Source organism: Panthera onca, chromosome B3 (genome assembly GCF_046562875.1).
Source record: "Panthera onca isolate mPanOnc1 chromosome B3, mPanOnc1 haplotype 2, whole genome shotgun sequence".
In the NCBI taxonomy this organism is placed as follows: Eukaryota; Metazoa; Chordata; class Mammalia; order Carnivora; family Felidae; genus Panthera; species Panthera onca.
Genome location: NC_138344.1, coordinates 62,111,465 through 62,134,164, shown reverse-complemented (window position 1 = coordinate 62,134,164; position 22,700 = coordinate 62,111,465). Strand labels below are relative to the sequence as shown.

The 22,700-nt window shown below is 46.4% G+C and overlaps 2 protein-coding genes and 1 non-coding gene across 4 annotated transcripts in view; 2 read left to right on the top strand and 1 right to left on the bottom strand.

The window, feature by feature from the left end:
- DNAJC17 (DnaJ heat shock protein family (Hsp40) member C17) overlaps positions 1-22,700 on the bottom strand; it is a 42,141-nt gene that overhangs the window by 688 nt on the left and 18,753 nt on the right. Inside the window, exons 2-10 of one of the 2 annotated variants that reach the window (XM_060618912.2) lie at positions 10,448-10,517; positions 10,090-10,148; positions 9,766-9,853; positions 7,800-7,885; positions 7,477-7,573; positions 6,841-6,884; positions 6,308-6,385; positions 5,708-5,788; positions 5,085-5,195 (exon numbers count right to left, since the gene is read on the bottom strand). In XM_060618912.2, the coding sequence (XP_060474895.1) occupies positions 5,085-5,195; positions 5,708-5,788; positions 6,308-6,385; positions 6,841-6,884; positions 7,477-7,573; positions 7,800-7,885; positions 9,766-9,853; positions 10,090-10,148; positions 10,448-10,517 (714 nt within the window). The remainder of the gene's footprint in view (positions 1-5,084; positions 5,196-5,707; positions 5,789-6,307; positions 6,386-6,840; positions 6,885-7,476; positions 7,574-7,799; positions 7,886-9,765; positions 9,854-10,089; positions 10,149-10,447; positions 10,518-22,700) is intronic. The other variant, XM_060618913.2, reaches the window with a different exon arrangement.
- On the top strand, positions 1,722-4,134 carry CB3H15orf62 (chromosome B3 C15orf62 homolog). Its single transcript, XM_060618914.3, has one exon. It carries the CDS (start codon positions 1,963-1,965, stop codon positions 2,485-2,487), a length of 525 nt encoding a protein of 174 aa, XP_060474897.3. The 5' UTR covers positions 1,722-1,962; the 3' UTR covers positions 2,488-4,134.
- Positions 12,546-12,689, top strand: LOC132670691 (U4 spliceosomal RNA). Its single transcript, XR_009606894.2, has one exon. It is a non-coding gene; the product is annotated as a U4 spliceosomal RNA (small nuclear RNA).

The window sequence follows — 22,700 nt, the reverse complement described above, 5'->3', positions numbered from 1 at the left end:
TCTGTCAGCCCGCCCTAGAAGGAGAGAGAAACAAGCATGAAGCCGTTTGCCTCTTAGAAATACACACCAGGGCTGCTGGAGGGCAGGGCCCGCGCCTTTTTCTTTTATGATCTTGCCAGCACAGTGCGGGGGATAAAAGAGTGCTATATATCAATAATCAAAAGAATAATAAACAAGCAATCCCATGGGCCAAGACTGTGGGGTGGGGAGGCAGCTCTACAGGAGACTTGATCCACCAAGCCCACACCCTGGTAAGGTCTGCAGTGGCAATTAAGTCACTTCTTCCGCCAGTACAGCTGGAGTGGTGTAAGCGGGAAGCCCACCCCAGTTGGCCAGGGAGTGAGCCGGGCTGGGAGGTTGCAAGGCAGAGCACACTGCTTAGCCCTGTTCTTTGGTACACCACTCGAGTTTGCACTCATGGAATTATTCAGGGGGAAAGTTCAGTGGTCAGTGACCTGGGGGATAAGGGAGTGGCTGGGGTTAAGATGCCAGGCCTTGGCCAAGTGGTATGAAGTAAAGGGTGTACAGAACCAGGAAGTGTTATTCAGCCCTGATCCCCCTGCTTCTTGGAATACTGCCAGCCTTGCTGCTTCCAGCCACAGCAGCTTCCAGGAGAGTTGTCCTCCCAGCCAGGCCCACCCACCTAAGGCTGGCCCAGGGTACTGCTGACAATTCAGGGCAGCCCTATGTGGCCTTTCCGCAGAGGAGGGACCGCGAATAAGGCCCAAGAGGCCTGAGGGGAAGGCCTGGAGCATGGTGGGAGAGGAGGCCGCAGGACCCTGGCCCTCAACTGCTCTCTCTGGCCCTGAGGCTACCGGAGGAAATCGAGGAAGATGAGGAACCACCAGACTGGGTGTTAGGCCCAGGAGAGGGCAGTTCTCCCTCCCCAAGGTAATGCTGCACTGCTGAGAAAACTTAAGAGTCACCCTGGCATGCCCTGAGCCCAGCCCTGGGAGGAGCCAGCCCTTTATAGACATGGGGCTGCTTCCCGTTAACACACCCTCTGCCCCACCCCCACCCCCCCATACCTACAGGCTTGGCTAATGAGGGCCTGTCACCAGGCCGCAAGACTGAGTCACCCACACCAGTGACAGGTCTCTCTTCCTTCCCCAACAACTGTTCCACATGCCTGCCTTTCAATTAACTCCCACCCTCCCTGAGCTCCTCCCTCCCAGACACACGAAGGGGCAGCTGGGGAGCAGGCCCACCAGCTAGGGCCCAGGGCACTGGGGCTGTGGGGCAAAAGGAGGCAACGTGGTGACACACAAAGCAGGGCTGCCCCCCAAAAGTCCCCAGGGGAATCCTAAGCTTCCCTGTGCCTTGGGGTGTTGGCCACGGCTGGCCCAATCCCTGCATGCGGATGCCGCAATTACCTAAGAGCATGAAACCCAGCTTCCCACCTGACTGAGTCACCTGAAAACAATAACACGTTCCCCACTGCCACACACGGGCACAAACAGCCAAGCTACTAATCAGAGCCCGGGAGCCGCCGTGGAGAGGCCTGGCCCTGTGCTGCCCTAGAGCCAGGCACAGGGGCCAGGGAGGGAAGGTGAACTCAGGACCACCAGGAGCCAGGCGCTGGGGAAGCAGCACAGGCCACTCTCGCACCACAGAGATCCATCTCTGACATCACAGGCGCTGCCCTCACTCCGGCTCCAGTAAGTGCTGCTTCTTCCTCTTGGGTTTTTTTTTTTTTTTTTTTTTTTTCCATTACCCTATCAAGTAACCAGGCCACTCCTGTCCCTCTGGGAAACTCCTGTCACCGGAAACTCCTGCTTCTCTGCTCTCCTGGACAAAAGTGCCCTCTTCCCAGGACCCCTTCCCACCATCCAAGATGCTTCTAGACCACTAGGGCTGTCTCCCTGATTCTTGCCATTCACTGCTCCAGTGGGGACCTAATGCTCCCTGGCAACTCTTGGGCTGCTGAGGTACGGAGCTTGTCTGCTGGCTCCCCTGGGTGCCATGGAGACCTGGCGGAAAGGCTCCTTCCGCAACGCCTCCTTCTTCAAGCGGCTGAGCCTGGGGCGGCCGAGACGACTCCAGCGACAGGGTAGCGTGCTCAGCCAGGCCAGCACGGCTGGCGGGGATCACGAGGAGTACAGCAACCGAGAGGTCATCCGGGAGCTTCGAGGGAGGCCAGATGGACGGCGCCTGCCTCTGTGGGGGGACGAGCAGCCCCGGGCCACCCTGCTGGCCCCACCCAAGCCTCCTCGCCTGTACCGAGAGAGCTCCAGCTGCCCCAACATCCTGGAGCCACCTGCCTACACTGCTGCCTACACGGCTACCCTGCCCTCGGCGCTCTCCCTGGCGGGCACCCTCCACCACTACTCTGAAGAGGACCTTTTGGACACTCCCCCCTTCCAGAAGACACCTGCCCCAGACCTGAGTGATCCCTTCTTCTCCTTCAAAGTGGACCTGGGGATTTCACTTCTTGAGGAAGTTCTACAGATGCTGAGGGAGCAATTTCCCAATGAACTTAGCTTCTGAATGGAGTGCATGGAAGGCAGAGGTGGGGTAACTGGAAGAGCTGGAAGCCTGGAGGCCCAGGGAAGGAGGATACAGTTGCAGATTAAGAAAAAGGTAGGGACAGAAATCCAGGATCCTGCCTTCCTTCCGGGTCCTGAACAGTCTTCCAGGTTATCCTGGAGCAGAGGGACAGAGGGACAGAGGCAAGCCGGAGGAAATGTCTTGAGGGGGTACTTGCTGGCAGGAGCCCTGAAGGCAGCTGGCTAAGCTGGGGAAGGGAGGCCATGCCTGTAACCACGGGGACAAGGCAGAGGCCAGCAGAGGGGGAGGGGAGCACCAGGGGTGAGTCAGGGAGTGGAGGACTCACACTGAGCAGATCAGATGGGTGCCCTGCAGCAGCTCCTCTGAAGCCACTGTTTATAGAGACACGTTACAGGGCAGGTCTAGGCAAAAGTGGTCTGACCCAGGCCAAAGAGGAAAGTGGGGAGACCTGAGGGAAGAGCCACTAAGGACATGTGGTTGTTCAGATTGAAATGAAGTAAAATTAAAAATTTAGGGGCGCCTGGGTGGCTCGGTCGGTTAAGCATCCGACTTCGGCTCGGGTCATGATCTCACGGTCCGTGAGTTCGAGCCCCACATCGGGCTCTGTGCTGACCACTCAGAGCCTGGAGCCTGTTTCAGATTCTGTGTCTCCCTCTCTCTCTGCCCCTCCCCTGTTCATGCTCTGTCTCTCTCTGTCTCAAAAATAAATAAACGTTAAAATTAAAAAAAAAAAAATTTAGTTCCCTGGTTACACTGGCCACATTTCAAATATCCAGCAGCCACATGTGATTAACGGCTACCACATTGGACAGCGCCAGTTGCATGTAAACATCACTGGAGAAAGTCCTGTTGGACAGCACTGGCACAGACCAGGGCCCGGAGCCACCAGTGCCATGGTGGGGTCGGGGGGAAACATCTGGGGGAGGGAAGGGCTGGCAGAGTAGGAAGAGTGAGGCATATAGAGGTGCAGAGTAGACTCAGGAAAAAGGCCACACAAATCATTTCCAGAAAAGAGACACGAGAGACACACTGCCAACAGAGCTGCCCAGAGCATGCCCTGGTGCCCGAGGAAGGTGTCTGTAGGGAATGCCAGCCAAAGGCACAGACACGGCTTGCAAACGGGTGCTCGGAGAGTTCCCAGAATTACTAGTGATGGGAGCCCTTGGGAAATGTAGCAGAAAGAATGGCAGATTTCCCTCCTTCTTGCCCTGGGAGCACCGGACTGGATCAGAGGATGGACACGAAACTCGTAGCTGTTACCATAAAGAGGCTCAGCTGGTCTCCAGAACTGTCCACAGGATTGGGGAGCTCTGCCTTGCCCAAACCCCCCGATGATGGGGACTGCCGTGCAGGGCTGAGCCCCCTCGGTCAAAGCCATAGGCTCTGCTACTGCCCTGCCCTGTGGCCTGGCCAGAAGACTTGAAACCAGAGCCCAAATTGGCTGGGCCATGTGGTTTTGACACTCCAGGCCTTATCAAGCATGGCAGAGGGGGAGAGAAAGCTTCAACGCACACTGCTTCCATACCCAAACCTGTGGCCCCTCTCTCCCCTCCTCTGTGTGGATGCGCTGAGTTGAAAGGCTCCCCTCCGGATGCAAGATATATGAATAAAGTTCTTTACAACATGGCCTATAGAGTGTCATCTGGGGCTGTGAAATGCTGGGACTTAACAGTGGGGAATGAGGTCTCTACAGAAGGGTTCCGCGTTGGGCTCACACCAGTTCATCTTCCTCCTCTGCCCAGGATCTGGGACGCACTCCTAGGGAGCTTCCCATCCTCACAGCCAGGTGAGGAGCACATAGGAGAGCAGAGGTGGCGTGACTGAGGCAATAAGAGCAAAGCCCTTCGAGAATCCCTGGGGGCCCCAACCCCCAGAGTGGCCGTGCACACAGCAGCTTGCGGCTCCCGCATAGACCCAAAGGCCATTTCAGAGATGGGAGAGCTGTGGGCCTGAGAGTTTTCTGTCCCATCAAACTGGGGCGGTGTAAACAGGGCCGGTGTCCGGGTGTCCTCGTGCTGAACAAAAGCCCTCATGGAGCTGTGAGGACGACTAAGCCAGACCCCAGGTGCACATCAGCTGAAATCTGCACTTCACCATGAGGCACGCCCCCAGGGCCAGCAGGGTAGCCAGTGTTATTTCTAAGGAGATACTGCCTCTTGACGGTAGGCAGGCGCCTGTGTGCGGCAGCCACAGACACACCTGGAGACCTGGAGCTGGGGAGGAAGCAGCTGCTCACCTTGCTTGCCCCTTCCTTCCCTTCAGTAGCTGGTAATCTAAGCGCCAAATGCTTCACGCCACAACCAAGCAACCCATGGGCCAGGAAAGCCCCTCTGGGTGATGGTGAGAGCCCTGGCAGGAGACCGGGACGTGGAGAGAATCTAAGAATTCTGTGTGGGGTGGGGCCCTGGCACTCAGAGACAGAAAAGAGTCAGAACAGAACCACAGTCCTGCTTAGGTTGGCAAACCTGCCAATCTCACTGCGCTCCTCGGGAGGAAAGGGCCCTGAGATGAACCCACATGGGAAAAGGTCCCTCAGACCCTGAGCAGACCCAGCTAGGGGAGGTTTGGTTCCTTACCTGTGACAGTCCTGGGTGGCTGGGGCCCCCTGCGCCCTGGGGCTGTCCCTCCAACCAGGAAATCTTCAGGGGATTATCGATCAGGCCCACTTCGTTTTGGACAGCCAGCTCCTGTCAGACAGAGCACCTGGTCCTGGTACCATGGCTCTAATCAGCTATAGAGTGGCTCTCTCTACACCCACACAAAGAACCCACACCAGCACTCTCATCCTCCAGGCAAAACCAAGCAACCTTCACACAATGATGTGCTGAGGTTTTGACCCTCCTCATGGGTGAGTCAGGGGTATGAGCCTTCTAACCGGGGAGTGGGGAAGAGGCAAAGCCTGCCAGGAGGCGTGCCCACTTCCGCAGGAGGACAGAAGGTAGAGGGTGTGGAGCCAGGCAGCAGGAAATGAAGTCGGTGTATGCTCCCCTTCATCCCCAGAGCATTCTCCTGTCTTACCTTCACTCCCTGTGCCTCTACTCCCAGGAATAGGGGGGCCTCTAGGGAGTCTTGGCTCTGAGCTGGCCCAGAGGTCCCTTGGGAGTATGGACATCTAAGCTCAGAGGGCCCATAGTACCGGGTCCATACTCTGGAATGGCAGGGCCGCCAGTGGCCCCCCAAAGCCTCACATGGCACTCACCGCAGCCTTGACGGTCGCAAACTCCACCACAGCGGTGCCAGCCTTCTTGCTGGAAAGCACCAGGTTGAGCACCTCTCCGTACTGTGAGGACAAGGGGGGCTCGGTAAGCATGGCAAGGAGCAAGACAAGCCTGGGTTGCCCTGAGGCCTGCTGGGGCATTTTTGGCTGGGGGATAATGCTTTGTTGCTAAGTTCTCAGAGAGGGATCAGAGATGGGAAAGAAAGGATATTTTTGCCAGGATGAAGAAGGATACCAAAGGAAACCTGAGCAAAGGGCTGAGAACTCAGACTGGCAGAGCTGCAAAGCAGCCTCAGGGACCAAAGGTGGAGAAGTGGATGGGGCTTCTGTGCAACCTGCCCACCTCATCTCTCCCCACACACTCAAGACGGCAAGGGCTAGAACTAGGTAGGGAAGGTGAGACCAGGATGGAGGGCATATGGCAACACAGGTGGCTGGGGAAAGCCTCTAGGCTGCTACATGGTCTGTGAGACAGAAAAAAAGGCTGCTAGAGATGTTAAGGGAGTTTTGGCCTGGAGATCCAGGGTTTGGGCTGAGATACAGATGGAGATGATGAGAAAGATGGAAGGCGGCAGGGCAGACCTTCTGGAAAAGCTGTAGGAGGACATCTCTGGAGTAGCTGCCTTTCGACTCATCTTCCTTCTTGCACTTCCATTTTAGCTGAAAGGATGGCAGTGGGCATCACCATTAAACTCTGACCTTGGCCTGAACAGTCCCAGCCCCACACCTGAGCTTTACAGTCTGAGCAACACCCTCATGGTCTTCCAGACACTTGTAATCTAGGGAGCCCCCCATAAAGATGTGTTCCTCTTGAAAACGGACCTGCAGGGTGGCCTGCTCACCCACACAGCCACACGTCCAGACCTATAAGATGCTCTCCTTCCAAGGCTTCTGAGAAGGGCTGCCTGGCAACTGCCAGGGCTAAGAGCGGCCTTGTGTGGCAAGCTCGGAGAGGCCATTCAGATCCCCAGGTAGTGACAGGATGGAAGGAATGGGTAGTTGCGCTGGCTCCCAGAAACCCAGTGTCCCCGCTAGAACCCCCTGAGCCACTGGAAACATCTGTTCTTGCTGACAAGAGGTGGTATGAGGTGGCCCGTGGATCCCGCAGGGCTCACCTTTAGCTTGGGGGTTCCTCTGCCTTCTGGATTTTCTGCCTTTCCTAGAAAATTTGGGAAAATTAGCAAGGTAAATAGGAGGGAACACAAAGTTCTCTAAAGGAGACACAGCCCAGAGTTTGAAGGGCTTGGGAAAGGGCACTCCTGACCAAAGGCATAGCTGGCCCGCCCTGGGGATGAGCCTGGTGGGGAAGGGAGAGGCAATCCCACCCCCATCCTGAGGAGCTGCCCCCTCCAGGGTGGTGCGCCCAGCTGCCTGCTAAAGGCCATGATTAGCACTCTGCTAACGAAGGGTTCTCAATGCCTTGCAGAAGCATGAGGCAAAGGTAAAACCCCCCAGTTCTACTGAAACAAAGTATCCAGAGCCTTTCCCCTACTGATCTCCTCCACAGTAGAGCCAGCCCTGCTTAGGACTAAGATAAACAAGGACAGGAGATCTCAGGGTGAGTGAAAAACAAGTAGGCCCCAAAGAAGTGGTAGGAAGAAGGAACAGGTAGCTTATGTCTGAGTCAGGTGCCCCTAGGGTTCTGAGCAGCTGGAAGCCTCCACAGCAACTCCACCAAGCAGCCAGCGTGGCCGCTCTGGGCATTTGGAGCTGCCTCAGAGGAGAGGCGGGTGGGGGTGATGGATGCCTACCTCTCAACCTCTGCTCCCGTTCCTGGCGTATCTGCTCCTGGATCAGCCTCTGTTGTTCCTCCAGCTGCCGGGAACCCTCTTCTCGAAGGCGTTCGATCTGCAGAGCGGGGTTGGGGGGAGTGACAATTCTGTGCAGATCCAATTCCAGTTTGGCTCACCTTGTGAAGGTCCCTGGGAGGCTCCACCTGCAAGCTAGGGCTCAGCAACCTGCGGGTTGGACAGATTACCCAGATCCACAGAAGAAGACAGCCAGGACAGCCACCTAGGCTCACCCTCCTCTTTCTCCTGCAAATGGCTTTAGGCCAGCATGCCCGGAGGCTCACCTCCTGCTCTAGCGTCCTGGTGCTCCGGCTCTCCTCCTCCTCCTCACTGCCGTGGGCCTGGGCCTGCCGTTCCCGGGCCTCCAGGTCTAGGCACAAGAGTTGAGTGACCCAATGTCTGGTCTAAGCAGTTCTACATGGCCTCAGCCACCCAAAGTCTCACACAGAACGAAACCATATAGTACCTCTGCCCCCTCCCTTCAAGCCCGTGTGCTCTCAAGTTAATCTTCATTGACAAAAGTCATAGTGTGGAAGAAGTATAGGTTCCAACTGAGTGGCCGGGGTCTGGAAGAGTTAAATCAGCAGCTCATGCTGACCAAGCTGGTTCTCTGATCAGTGAACAGGGTGTGGGTGGGTGCTTATGTCAGCAGCCCAGGGCCATGTGGCAGGGATGCCAAGGGTGGAGCTGCTGGCCTGTCCCTGTGGTTTGGCACAACAGCCTGACCTCGACCTTGGCGTTGATGCTTTTTCCACCACAGAGCTCGAGTCCCCACTGCCTCCTACACCTCCTTCTTAGTGCACATTTACCAAGCCTCACTTTGGACCAGACTATGGCAGTTCTACAGGGATGGCAGATTCTGTGTGAGGACATCACCCATGTCCTGGAGCCCTTCCTGCCTTCCAAGAGAAACCTGCTTGTGGCCCTATGCCAGGCTAGCTGCTGTGACAAACCCTCCTCTCAGGCCTGGGACTCACTGCTTTTTTCTTGGGTACTATACTTACCTAGAATCTCCAGGGTTTTTTGTTTGTTTGTGATAAAAAGATGGATGTACTGAGATGGTATATATGAATATTAAATGTATGGATATCAAATAGGCAAGAAGAAGGGGAGAAAAATCAGGTAAAGACTGCCTACAACAATTTTTTTTTTAATTAAAAAATTTTTTTTGATGTTTATTTATTTTTGAGAGAGAGAAAGAGAGCATAAGTGTGGGAGGGGCAGAGAGAGAGAGTGGGAGACACAGAATCCAAAGCAGGCTCCAGGCTCTGAGCTGTCAGCACAGAGCCCAACATGGGGCTTGAACTCACGAACTGTGAGATCATGACATGAGGCCAAAGTCAGACATTTAACTGACTGAGCCATCCAGGTGCCCCAGGACTGCCTGGAACAATCTTCCTGCAGTGATGACAATGTTCTAAAATTGATTTACAGGCATAGTTGCACCATTTGGTACATTTCCTAAAAATCATTGAATTACACACTTGAAAGGGGTAGATGGGGGGCACCTGGGTGGCTCAGTGGGTTGGGTGTCTGACTTCAGTTCAGGTCATGATCTCACTGCTCGTGAGTTCGAGCCCGGTGTGGGGCTCTGTGCTGACAGCTGGGAGCCTGGAGCCTGCTTCGGATTCTGTGTCTCCCTCTTTCTCTATCCTTTCCCTGCTCATACTGTCTCTCTCTGCCTCTCAAAAAATAAATAAATGCTAAAAAAAAAAATAAAAAAAAAATAATGGGTAGATGGTATGATGATGGTATGATATTCAAAACACACCATAATAAAGCTATTAAAAAAAAATGCCTGGACCTATTTGGATCCTTCTGAGAGGACTCCTCAGAGTGAAAGCTCTGTGCAGAAGTGAGGCTGGGATGAATCAAAAGATCCAGGACAGCATCCTGAATAAGAACAAGACTTTACTCATACTGCGTGGGTTTAAATCTCAGATCCAGCAAGTTCTCATCCTTTTGGTGCCTTAGCTTCTTTGTCTATTAAAAAAATGGGTTTAGTAATACCCACTTCCTTAGATAATTAAAGGAGGCTGTAAAGCATTGGTCACAATGCTAGCTAGTAGTAAATCTAGTCACTGTTGTCATTCCTAAGAGTATCCTTCAGGACCCACCCCTGGCAGCAGGGTTCTGCCTAGAGCTGGAGCCAAAAAGCTCTGAGGTACAGCTCCAGGAAGAAAAGTGAGGGGGCTGCATGAAAATGGCCCAGGGAAACCACAGGCCACCCAGTACCACAAAGTCACCTACCAAGCTTCACTTTCTTTCTTCTCTCATCAAGTTTCTGGGTTCTCTCTGCTGCCTGCTTCTTGGCTTTCCTGACCTTGTCATATGCAGCCTGGCAGGAGAAAGGAACACCGAGGAGCAGTCAGCTGAAGGACAAGCACAGAGTATAGCCATCTTCCCGGACCTGCTATGTAGCCCCGGAGCCGTCGGGAGGCAGCCTGGTGACCAGACCTCCAGGCTGGGGCGGCAGGGCCCATGCTGCATGGCGGAGTATAGGGGACTGAGGCTCAAGTGCCACAGTGGTCTCTAACCACGGGAGACAGTTCAAATAGAGGAGGATGAGCTTACCCTGGCTGCAGCATCGGTCAGTACCTCCAAGGCCTGAGAAAGCTGGTGGAAGAGCTCAGCTACAAATATGGGTCAAAAAAGAGGAGAAAAAGGAAGTCAGGTTTGATATGGTATGCTCTCTCGAAAAAGCACCTCAAAGAAGCCACACGCTGGCAGGAAGGCCGACATCCACAGATGACGGACCAACCGGGAAGGGTGAGTGTACAGACAAGTGACCAGACTCCCTCCCCTTGCATGCAAAGTGCAGGCCTGTGGCTGTGCACGTCACACTCCACAGCAGTTACTCGGGAGCGGAGACCGGGAGGATGCCATGCCCAGGTGAGCGGGTCTCACCTCCCCACGTGTAGGACAGTCTCACCTGCTCTGGGATTATCTGGATTTTTGTCTGGGTGGCAGGAGAGGGCCTTCTGCCTATATGCCTTCTTTACCTGGAAGAGTCAGAAGACGTGGTTATTCACTCTCTCACCCCAGGTGGGCAAGAAAATCTCACCAAAGCAATGAAGAAATCCAGAGAGTATTCCCCATGGCTAAAAGAAAGGCTGCTGGCCTCCACACTGTTTCTCCTCCACCCGAGGAGATTTGCACTGGATGAGGCGAAGGCCATGGAGGGAGCCGGCTGCAGCCTTGTAGCAGAGAAGCTGGGCCTACTTTCTACTGAGCACCAGTCTCACCACACAGGATGTAAAAGGGCTCCTGACAGGGGCAGGTTTCTCTACAGCCACCTGGAAATAGGCGCTCACACCCTCTTCGTAGGTATGTAAACTGGGGCGCCCTTTCTGAAAGAAAATTTAGCCATCAAGTTTTAAAATGTATTTGCCCATGGGGTGCCTGGGTGGCTCAGTCAGTTAAGCTTCCATCTCTTGGTTTCTGCTCAGGTCATGATGTCATGGTTCATGGGTTCAAGCCTTGCAGTGGGTTCCATGCTGGCAGCGCAAAACCTACTTGAGATTCTGTTTCCCTCTCTCTCTGCCCCTTCCCTGCTTGAGTGCTCTCTCTCACACACACACATAAAATAAATAAACATTTAAAAAATAAATAGAGGTGCCTGGGTGGCTCAGTTGGTTGAGTGACTGAGCATCTGACTTTGGCTCAGGTCATGATTTCACAGTTTGTGAGTTCAAGCCCCACATCAGGTTCTGTGCAAACTGCGTGGAGGCTGCTTGGGATTCTCTCTCTCCCCAGCCCCTCTCTGCCCCTCCCCTGCTCGCACTTTCTGTCTCTCTCAAAATAACTAAATAAACTTAAAAAAAAAAAAAAAGGAATAAAAAATAAATAAGCTTAAAAAAATAAAATGTATTTGCCCTTTGATCACTCTTAGGAATTTGGACTTATACAAGTATGCCAAAGCAAATATACAAAGATGTCCACTGCAGCAATGTTTATATTAGCAACCAATGGAACCAACCAAAACCTCCATCAACAGGGAGACCCATTTAAAAAATTATGATAGACAGAAGTCTATACATGCCAACTAGAAAGATCTTCAAGTCCACATCTCAAGAAGAAAAACTGTAACTATGTATGGTGACAGATGTTAACCAGATTTTTTGTGGTGATTGTTTTGCAATATATACAAATATCAAATCATTATTTTGTACCCCTGAAACTAAGACAATGTTATATGTCAATATATCTCAAGAAAAAAAAAAAAAGATCTTCAAGGTATAGTGTATGAAAAAAACAAGACTTAGAGCAGTATATAATATGATCACTTTGGTATTCAAAATAAACAAATAATGGGGTACATGGGTGGCTCAGTTGGTTAAGTGTCCAACTCTTGATTTCTGCTCAAGTCATGATCTCATGGTTCATGGGTTCAAACACTGCATTGGGCTCTGCACTGACAGTGGGGAGTCTGCTTTGGATTCTCTTTCTCTCCCCCTCACTCTGCCCTACCCTCTCCCCAACTCACATGCATGTGCACTCTCTCTCTCAAAATAAATAAACTCTAAAACTTAACAGATGAAAGAACTATAAATAGAGATATTTGGACATGTGCATAGCCTTTGAAACTTATGAGGAAAAAAAGTTTCTTATCACATAAAACCTAACAGGGGTTTCCTTTGGAGAGAGGTTAAAGATGGAGGGGGAAGAAACATTTACTTCTTCTTTTTCTTTTTTAAGTTATTTATTTATTTTTGAGGGAGAGAGAGAATCAGCATAGAGCCTGACACAGGGCTCAATCTCACAAACTAAGATCATGACCCGAGCCGAAATCAAGAGTAGGATGCTTAACCAACTAAGCCACCCAGGTGACCCGACCTCTTTTTTTTTTTTTTTTTTTTTTTTAAGTAATCTCTATGCCCAACATGGGGCTTGAACTCACAACTTCGAGATGAAGAGTCCCATGCTCTTCCGACAGAGCCTGCCAGGTGCCCCCATTTACTTCTCATACTTTTCTGTAGTTCAAATTTTCAAACCTTAAACTGGTCTTATTTTATTATCATTTAATTGTCAGCTTTGTGCAGTGGCGGTATCGTAGCCAATGAGGTTTATCCAAGGCACAATTATTGCTAATTGGAAACTTTTTATTGTCAACAGGGGTTATTTTGGTGGGGAGGTTATGGTCTATCTTTAGTTTTTATCTTGTAGCTCTCTGAATTAAAAAGAAAAAAAGTATTACTTCTAATGTAAGTAAAAATAAACACAGCTACCAAGATTCTCTATCATATATTACCCACTCAGCTATTTCAAGGAAAACACAGCACAAATCCCAGAATCAGCCTCTGTTTCCTGAGGCCCTGTGCTCACTTGCGCCTGCACACCTTACCTGCCATTCAAACCTGCAAGGAGGAGCCTCTGGACCCAGAACTTCTGCAAGCAGCTAAGCAGACTGGCTTTCTAGGCTTCTCAGAGGAATCCATAAATACTTCTACCCAAAGTTGCTAAATAAGGACCTTCAGAGGCACGCAGCCAGCACCACCAAGGGAGGGCATGTGGACAGGTGCCTCACTCTACTACCACCTCTAGGGCCAAGGAGGGCGGGCAGCCACCTAGCCCAGGACCTCTGGGATGTGCTGCCATCTCCTGGGCTAGGGCCGGCACTACACCTTCACCGCCAGGGCGACCAAGCCCATCAGGCTCTCGCAGGGCTCTCCTGGTTCAGCCCAGCAAACAGAATCCACTCCCACCCAGGACAGACCTGGAGCAGCGAGGGTGTAGATGTGCCTCCCTACATCCCCACCTTCCTAATCGTCCATCCGTGCTCACCTGGCCCACCTGCTTGCCTCAACAACCCAATCGAGCCTTTCACCATTAAAATTTACAACGGGGGCGCCTGGGTGGCTTAGTTAAGCATCTGACGGGCTCAGGTCATGATCTTTCGGTTTATGAGTTCGAGCCCCGCGTAGGGCTCTGTGCTCACAGCTCAGAGCCTGGAGCCTGCTTTGGATTCTGTGTCTCCCTCTCTCTCTGCCCCTCCCCTGCTCACACTCTGTCTCTCTCTTTCTCTCTCTCAAAAATAAATAAACATTAAAAAAATTTTTTTAAATTACAACAAAATCTAGCTGTTTCCACTATTAAAAAATTAATAATAAGAGGTGATCGTTTTATATACAGTTTTACATTTGAAACATCATCTTTACTCTTTCAGTCCCTTATCATTAGTCTTTTCTCCCTTTCTTTTGCCTCTTCTATTGTACCCCAGCCTCATTTCTTTTTTATTTAAAACTAAGCCTTTATTATGTATTCTTTATGTTTTAGGGTCCTCTATGTGTTGTTTTTCCTTCAATAAGTAAAACAATACAAAAAATATATAAAGAGAAAGCCAAAAATCTAATGTTCTTTCCCCACCTCCCCTGCCCTCTCTTCACAGTTCCGATGTTAACTGGATGGTGGGTAGGCTTTTAAAGCTTCCTCCTTGATTATGCCAACAAATATGAGTCTTCTGGGTTTGGTCTCTGTCTCTCTACCCCTCCTCTCTCTGTCTGAGATGGGTGAAAGGCAGAGGCAGGGAGAAGAGGATGTCTGTCACCTCAGTGTGAAAGCTGCCTGCTCTCAGAATGCACTTCTTCAGGACCAGGATTAGGGGTGTGGCTTACCAATGTCTGGGCATTCTATCGAAGATGTTCTTTTATATTGTGGGGCTCTTTAAAACTATTATATGTTCATTTTTGTAAATCTGGAAGAGAGAGTAAAAGGGAGAGGCAAGAAGGATCAGTAAGAAAGAAAGATAAAAGAGCATGGGGAAGCCTGGGTGGTAGTATATTCATTTTTTTTTTTTTTTTGAGAGAATGCTTTATGGATTTTATTATAAAGGAATGATATTAAGTACTGCTTTGTGTTTTAGAATTCATTTTGGATGTTCTACATCAGAAAACTGGGGTTTTTACCAAACAGACTTTATAGTCCACGTGCTTGTGAGACCTGAATTGTGTTTAAGTGTTTATTTTAAATGAATCATGTCTCCATTTGTACTTAAGCACTATTCTTTTTTTCACAGCTGAATATTTGCAGTTATGTTTCATGTGGGGCATTCTACTGCAAAACCATAAAAAACAGGACACATAAACAAACAAAAAAACAAAACTTATTTTTTTACTTAAATAGGGAAACATTGTTCAAACAAAAAATTAATTATGTAAAAACAGGAAATTAATCTAATACATTAATTTGCTTCTTCATCAATTCTCTTTCCAGAATGTGTTCCTTTGACAAATATCAACAAGAGTCTCATCAGATTTTTTTTGAAGTAACTAGACCTAGTATAACAGTATAACAGTATAACTAGACCAGTATAACTAGGAGGTTACCTCTCTCCTCATCTGCATGGAGCCCATCTTACCCCCACCCTTCCAGCTCCATATTCCTAACATCTACAACTAAACACAACTGCCTTAATCAAACTGATGTATCCTGGACATCCCACTCTCTCAAGGCCTGGCCTGGCCCTCAATTTCCAAACCATCCTTTAAAAGCATAAGGGGCTGACCATTCTATATTTTAAGATCCTATAGGAAAAAGTTAACAGTCTCATGCACTGGCTAGATATTAGCATTATATCAGGCTGGTTATTCATTTCCAAGGAGGGATATCTAATGGTAGGAGGAGAACTCTCTGAGAGCCCTTCAGTACAGCATTGAATCTATCCCACCTCCTGGGTCCACTGATAGAATATCTAGGAATAAACAGGCTGAGCTGGAGTTGGGGATATAGAGAAAAATCAGGTATTTCTTGGACACTGAAGAGGAAGGACAGTATTTAGCAAGGAAGATGGCTGTGAAAACAATGAGCTACATTATTGTGTGTGATGCCGTTAAAAGTGGTCCATGAGAATGGAAACCCAGAAATAAATCCACAATTACATGGTCAATTAATCTTTGACAAAGGAGGAATGAATATGCAATGGAAAAAGACAATCTCTTCAACAAATGGATAGCCACATGTAAAAGAATGAAATTGGACCACTTTCTTTCACTATACCCAAAAATGACTCAAAATGGATTAAAGACCCAAATGTGAGACCTGAAATCATAAAAATCCTTGAAGAGAAAATCCTTGAAGGCAATAATTTCTCAGACACTGGCCATAGGAACATTTTTCTAGATATGTCTCTTGAGGCAATGGAAATAAAGCAAAAATAAACTATGGCAACTACATCAAAATAAAAAGCTTCTACACAGTGAAGGAAACAATAAAACTAAAAGGCAAACTATTGAATGGGAGAAGATATTTGCAAATGACATATCCAGTAAAGGGTTAGTATCCAAAATACATCAAGAGCTTCTAAAACTCCACACTCAACAAACAAATATTCCAATTAAAAAATGGGCAGAAGATGGGGTGCCTGTGTGGCTCAGTCAGTTGAGTGTCCAACTTTGGCTCAGGTCATGATCTCAAGGTTTGTGAGTTTGAGCCCCGCTCCCCCCGTTAGGCTCTGTGCTGACAGCTCAGAGCCTGGAGCCTGCTTCAGATTCTGGCTCCCTCTCTCTCTCTGACCCTCCCCTGCTTGTGCTATGCCTCTCTCTCTCTCTCAAAAATAAACACTAAAAAAAAAAAAAAAAAAAAAAAAAAAAGGCAGAAGACACAAACAGACATTTCTCCAAAGAAGACATCCAGATGGTCAACAGACACATGAAAAGATACTCAACATCACTCACCAACAGGGAAATTCAAATCAAAACTACAATGAGCTATCACCTCACACCTGTCAGAATGGCTAAACTCAAAAACACAAAAAACAGGAGCACCTGGCTGGCTCAGTCTGTAGAGCCTGCAACTCTTGATCTTGGGGTCATGAGTCCAAGCCCCACGTTGGGCATGGAACGCACTTAAAAAACAAAACAAAAACAAACAAATAAACAAAACCCCAAGAAACAACAAGTGTTGATGAGGATGTGGATAAAAAGGTGGAATGCAAATTGGTGCAGCCATTGGAGTGTCTTCAAAAAAATTAAAAATAGAACCCTACAATCTAGGAATCCCACTACTGGGTATTTACCCCCAAAATGCAAAAACACTAATTCAAAGGGATACATGCATGCCTATGTTTATTGCAGCATTATCTACACTAGCCAAACTATGGAAGCAACTCAAGTATCCATCAACTGATGAAAGGATAAAGATGTCAAATATAATATATAATGGAATATTTTCCAGCTGTAAAGAAGAATGAAATCTTGCCATTTGCAACAACAAGGATAGAGCTAGTGAGTATAATGCTGAGTGAAATAAGTCAGTCAGAGAAGACAAATACCATATGATTTCATTCATACATGGGATTTAAGAAACAAAACAAACAAGCAAAGAAAAAAAATGAGCAAAGGAAAAGAGGAAGACAAAACAAGAAACAAACTCTTAACTATAGAGAACAAACTGATGGTTACCAGAGGGGAGGTGGGGGGTGGGGTGGGGATGGGGAAAATAGGGGAGGGGGATTAAAGAGTACATTTATCATGATGAAATAAAATAAAATAAAATAATTTTATAAAGGGGTGCCTGGGTGGCTCAGTTGATTGAGCATCTGACTCTTGATTTCAGCTCAGGTCATGATCCCAGGGTCATGGGACCAAGCCCCGCATCGGGCTCTGCCCTGAGCATGGGGCCTACTTGGGATTCTCTCTCTCTCTCTCTCTCTCTCTCTCTCTCTCCCTCTCCCTCTCCCTCTCCCTCTCCCTCTCCCCCTCTCCGCCCACCCACACACACACTCTCTCTCTAAAATAAAGAAAAAAAACTGAAAAAAAAATGGAAACACAGAGAAGGGAGTGACTAATTTTAGCTCTGCAAGCTTCTTAGAGAAGGCAATATCTGGGCTGGGTCTGAAAGGTGAGTAGTTCTGTGAGCAGAGAGCTGGAAAGGACATTCAAGACAGCGGGTGTGAAAGAATTTGACTTCTCTTAGAGCCTCAGGACAGCTTACAGGAGAAATATAAGGGTTCTGCTGTGGGGGCACCTGGCTCAGTCAGTAAAGCATGCAACTCTTGATCTTGGAGTTGTGAGTTTGAGCCCCACGTTGGGTGTGGAGATTACTGAAAAATAAAATTTAGCCCTGGGTGGCTCAGTTGGTTGAGTGTACAACTTCAGCTCAGGTCATGATCTCACGCTTCATGAGTTCAAGTTCCACATTAGGCTCTGTGCTGACAGCTCAGAGCCTGGAGCCTGCTTCAGATTCTGTGTCTCCCTCTCTCTTGCCCCCTCCCCTGCTCACACTGTGTCTCTCAAAAATGAATAAATGTTAAAAATAAACAAACAAACAAAATTTTTAAAAATTGCTTTAATGAGGTAAAGGTCCTGAGAGCAGAAAAGGACATGAAAAAAGAGACATGGTTGCAATAAAGCACAGAAATAAAAATAACTGTTTTTGTCAAAGGATATTTTGGGTTTTAAAAAACTTTAACCAGGGGTGCCTGGCTGGCTCAGTCAGTGGAATATGCAACTCTTGACCTCCAGGTTGTGGGTTCAAGCCCCACATTAGGTGTAGATTGTTCAAAAATAAAATCTTAAAAGAAAAAAAAACAAAAACAAAAAACTTCAACCAAAGAAAAGTAATGAAAGAAGAGTAGGAAAAGAATAAATTCATACAAACAGGTTTTAATGCACAGACCTGGGATGAAGAAATGTTGGGGAATGAGAACACACATATAGGCAAAGAAATGCCCACTGGGCCAAGAAACAAAGGTTGAAGAATGATAAAGTTACTCAGTTACTGAAAATATAAGAAAGTTATGTGATTCATAGAACAGAGAGTAGAAGGGAAAACTCCACTGTGTGTCTGAGCAGAGCCAGATGTGTTGAGTCTGCTGAGTTCAAGGGTAGTGAACCTCTATCAAGGATGAATGACTGAGGAGGTTTTGCAGATCTCCAAGCCCAAAGAATTTAAACCTCGACATTCTCTAACAGCTATGGAAGTATATCGTAAAAAGCACAAAAGCAAGATTAATGGAACATATAAGACTGGCCATGAAACAAACACTAATAAATGTAAAAATTCAACATATAGTAAAAAGTATTATTAAGACATATTATACTGAGTGAAGAAAAAGTTAAATCTTCATCTCAAACCATATACCAAAATAACTCCAAATAGATCAAAGCACTAAATAAAACAAAACACTAAGTAAAAAAAAACCAAAAAACAAAACTAAAAGAACCTAAAAGAAAGGAAATGATGAGACTATTAATCTGCCTGTGGGATTGGGAAGAAATTCCTAAGCATTAAAGCAAGGGAAGAAAACACATGCGTGCATGCACAGAATGAATAAATTTACAATGACAAAAATGTAAATGACTCTCAGTTAAAAATCAGAGACAAAATTGATACGGAAATGAAAACTAAGGGAAGTATTTGCATGAAATATGACAGATAACACAATGCTTACTACCTAAAGAACTCATACGAAAAAAAACCCAGAATAAACCACAATAGAGAAAAAAACATGAAGAGATAATGCATAGAATACAAACAGTTAATAACATGAAAAATATTCATCCTCACACACAAAGATTAAGTCCTTTTCAAAATTCAAAAATTTAAGTCCTATCAATTGACAACAAGTAAAAAAAGGATGGCATTTAATAATGTTGGTGGCTTTGTGGTGAATATGTAAATTGACCTGATGACTCTGGAAAGCAATCTGGCCCTGTATATCAGGAGGCTATAAAAAGTGCAGACCTTTTGATCCAGCAAGCCCTCTACTAAGAGTCTGTCTACAGAAATATTTAGAAATTCATTCAATATTTATAAAAAGTGGTATTCACTTATAGCATTTATATTAGAGAAAGTCAGAAATTATTTACATTCCAAAACAACAACAGCAGTAGCTGGCACTTATATGATAATGCTTACTGCATGGCAAGCTGTGTCTGAAGTGCTTTACATATAATAACTTATTTAGCCCTTAAAACACCCCTATGAAGTAGAAATTATTATAAGCCACATTTTACACATGAGAAAACTATGACATAATGAGGGATAATTATGATACTGAAAATCCATTCAATGAAAAAGCATGCAGTTATTATTGCAGAGAGTAACTGTTCTATTCCAGCCCAAACACCATAGGAAAAATGTGGCCCCCACCCCACCTCTGCCACCAAGGACCATAGAGGAAGTCTAGACTTCTCCCCTTGCCACCTGTAACAAACCACCTCAAACCTTCACGAGGTTGATGTCAGAAAAGGCCAAGTGGGGAGCTCACCCTCAGCAGATGAAAATATAAAAATATTCCTGGGGTGCGTGGGTGGCTCAGTTGGTTGAACATCTGACTTCAGGTCAGGTCATAATCTCACTGCTCATGGGTTCGAGCCCCGTGTTGGGCTCTGTGCTGACAGCTCAGAGCCTGGAGCCTGTTTCGGATTCTGTCTCCCTCTCTCTCTGCCCTTCCCCCCATTCATGCTCTGTCTGTCTCTCTCTCTCAAAAATAAATAAAAATTGAAAAGTTTTTTGAAGAAAAAAGAAAAATAAAAATATTCCTGAAGGGGCACCTGGTGGCTCAGTCAGGTGAGCATCCGACTCTTGATTTTGGCTTAAGTCATGATCCCACAGTGCTGGGAATGAGCCCCATGTTGGGCTCTGCACTGGGCATGGAGCCTGCTTGAGATTCTCTCTCCCCCTCTGCCCCTCTCCCTTGCTCACCTGCATACTCTAACTAAAACCCAAAAATAAAATAAAATGTTAGGGGCTACTGGGTGCCTCAGTCAGTTAAGCTTCTGACTCTTGGGTCTCAGCTCAGGTCAAGATCTCACGGTTCATGGGTTCAAGCCGCATGTCAGGCTCTGCACTGGTGGTGTGGAGCCTGCTTGTGATTCTCTCTCTCCCTTTCTCTGTACCTCCCCTGCTCACTCCCACTCTCCCTAAATAAATAAATAAACATCAAAAAAATAAAAATAAAATGTTAAAAATATATATATATGAGAGAGATTATAGCTGATATTTACTTTTTATAATGAGCCTGTATTACTTGTCAAATCAAGAAAAACACTGTTTAAAAAACCAGACAGGTCTAAACACTCCAGTCAAAAAACAGAGTGGCCGAATGGATAAAAAACAAGACCCATCTATATGCTACCTGCAAGAGACTCATTTCAGAGGTAAGGACACACACACACACACACACACACACACACACACACACACACTGGAAGTAAAAGGATGGAAAAAGATATTCCCTACAAATAGCCAAAAAAAAGCTGAGGTGGCTATACTTATGACAAAATAGACTTTAAGATAAAGATTGTAATAAGAGGCAACGGTCTTTATATAATGCTAAAGGAGTCAATCCATCAAGAGGATATGATATTTGTAAATATACTATACCCAACATAGGAGTGTGTGTGTGTGTGTGTGTGTGTGTGTGTGTGTATATATATATATATATATATATATATATATATATATATATATACCTAAAGGGAGAAATAGACAACGATATAATAATAGTAGGGGACTTTAATACTCCACTTTCATCAATGGTCAAAATAGATCATCCAGACAGAAAATCAATATGGAAATATTAGCCTTAAACTGCACATTAGACCAGAGGAACTTAAGACACATATGTAGAACATTCCACCCAAAAGCAAGAGAATGTACACTCTTCTCAAGCACACACAGAACATTCTCCAAGACAGATCATATATTAGGCCAAAAATAAGTTTTTTTTAAAAATTTATTTATTTTCATACAGAGAAAGAGAGAAAGAGAAAGAGGGCAAGTGGGAGAAGGGCAGAGAGAGAGGGAGACAGAAGGAGAGAGAGAATCCTCCTCACTCAAAGCTCAGAGCCCGACTGCGGGCTTGAACTCCTGAACCATGAGATCATGACCTGAACCAAAATCAAGAGTTGGACGCTTAGTCAACTGAGCTAACCAGGTGCCCCCAAAATAAGTCTTAATACATTTCAAAAGACTGAAATCATATCAAGTATCTTTTCTGACCACAGTGGTATAAAACTAGAAATCAATTACAGGAAGAAAACTGGAAAACTCACAAATATGAGGAGATTAATCAATCACACTATTGAACAACCAATGGGTAAATGGAGAAATCTAGGAGAAATTAAAAAAACTACCTTGAGATAAATGACAGTAGAAATATAACATATCAAAACTAATGGAATACAGCAAAAGCAGTTCTAAGAAGGAACCTCATAGTGATAAGCACCTACTTTAAGAAACAAGAAACTCTAAAGATTCCACCAAAACTGCTAGACCTAATAAATGAATTCAGTAAAGTTGCAGGACACAAAATCAATATACAAAAATTTGTTGTATTTCTATACTCTAATAATGAACTACCAGAAAGAGAAATTAAGAAAACAATTCCATTTACAATTGCATCAAAAAGAATAAAATGCCTAGGAATAAATTTAACCAAAGAGGTGAAAGACCTGTACACTAAATACAACACACTGATAAAAGAAAACTGAAGACAACACAAATAAATGGAAAGATATTCTGTGCTTATGGATTAGAAGAATTAATATTATTAAAATGTCTTTACTACCCAAAGCAATCTACAGATTCAGTGCTATCCCTATCAAAATTCCAAAGGCATTTTTCATGGAAATAGAAAAAATAAACCTAAAATTTGTATAGAATCACAAAAGACCCCAAATAGCCAAAGCAATATTTAAAAGGAAGAACAAAGCTGGAGGCATCACACTTCCTGATTTCAAACTATATTACAAAGGTATAGTAATCCAAACAGTATGGTATTAGCATAAAAACAGACACATAAATCAATGAAATGGAAGACTAGAGAGCCCACAAATTAACCCACGCATATATGGTAAATTAATTTACAACAGAGGAGCTAAGAATAAATAGTGGGGGAAAAGGCAGTCTCTTCAATAAATGGTGTTGGAAAAACCGTACAGCAACATACAAAAGAATGAAACTGGACTCCTACCCTACACCATACACAAAATATCAACTCAAAATGGATTAAAGACTTAAATGTAAGGCCTGAAACCATAAAACTCCTAGAAGAAAACATAGGCAGTAAGTTCCTTGACATCAATCTTAGTCATGATTTTTTAGATTTGGCACCAAAAGCAAAAATAAATAAGTGGTACTATATCAAACTAAAAATCTTCTGCACAGCAAAGGAGACCATCCACAAAATGAAAAGGCAACCTACAGAATGGGAGAAAGTACTGGTAAATCATATATCTGAT

Bases quoted from the DNA above. Each gene is read 5' to 3' on its own strand.
- CB3H15orf62 (XM_060618914.3), top strand. From the start codon at position 1,963: ATGGAGACCTGGCGGAAAGGCTCCTTCCGCAACGCCTCCTTCTTCAAG.